This window comes from Monoraphidium neglectum, assembly GCF_000611645.1.
Source record: "Monoraphidium neglectum strain SAG 48.87 unplaced genomic scaffold scaffold04919, whole genome shotgun sequence".
Lineage (NCBI taxonomy): Eukaryota > Viridiplantae > Chlorophyta > Chlorophyceae > Sphaeropleales > Selenastraceae > Monoraphidium > Monoraphidium neglectum.
Genome location: NW_014008711.1, coordinates 3,078 through 3,905, shown reverse-complemented (window position 1 = coordinate 3,905; position 828 = coordinate 3,078). Strand labels below are relative to the sequence as shown.

The following is an 828-nucleotide window of genomic DNA, read 5'->3' as shown; positions in this document are numbered from 1 at the left end:
CCCCCACACACACACACAATACCCCACCCCCCCCCATACAGGAGGAGGAGAAAAAGCAGGGCAGCCTGGTGGCGGAGCACATAGAGCGGCCCGACCCCATGAGCACCGCGGGCATACGCCACGGCTGCTACGACAAGATCGACGAGGACGGGCTCGCGCCCCCGGGGACGAGGGTCAGCGGTGAGGGAGAGACATACACAGACACACACATTCACACACACACATGCACATACACACGCAATCACACACACACACACGCACACATACATACACACATCACACATTCCGTCCACATACACACAACGTACCCCAAACCACAACCCACCCACGCAACTCACCCCGCCCCCAAAATTACCAACACCACAGGTGACGACATCCTGGTGGGCAAGACGGTCTCACTGCCGGACGACCCCACGGGGCTGCAGCGCTACACCAAGCGGGACGCGTCGCTCGCCCTGCGGCCGTCGGAGAGCGGCGTGGTGGACCAGGCAAGAAGGGTTTTTTTTGTGGGGGTGTGGGGCAGTGGTCTTGAGGGGGGGGGGGGGTTGGGGTCCCGGCTGGTTGCAGGGGCGTGAGATTTGGGGGGTGCTGGCTCACTGGACACGCGCTGGCGTGGATCATGCATTGTGTGCGTATCAAAGGGCCGAACGGGCGGGGGCGTGTCGCGTCTCTCAGCACGCTCTTTGCGGGCGGCGCGGCGCGCTGGTGGGGCGCGGGGCGATGGGGGGTCTGTATGCTGGCGCCGTGCTCCACGCGCGCCCAGCGGCCGGGTCTGGCGCGGCCGCAAGAGAGCTGCGTGCGTCCCCCGCACCCGTGCCGCCCTCGGGG

General features: G+C 65.9%; 1 protein-coding gene across 1 annotated transcript in view; it reads left to right on the top strand.

Moving 5' to 3' along the window:
• Positions 1 to 98: 98 nt before the first annotated feature.
• MNEG_14974 (DNA-directed RNA polymerase II subunit B) overlaps positions 99 to 828 on the top strand; it is a gene marked incomplete at both ends in the record, with an annotated part of 2,534 nt that continues 1,804 nt past the window's right edge. Inside the window, 2 exons of the mRNA XM_014036555.1 lie at positions 99 to 180; positions 367 to 497. Coding sequence (XP_013892009.1) covers positions 99 to 180; positions 367 to 497 — 213 coding nt within the window. The remainder of the gene's footprint in view (positions 181 to 366; positions 498 to 828) is intronic.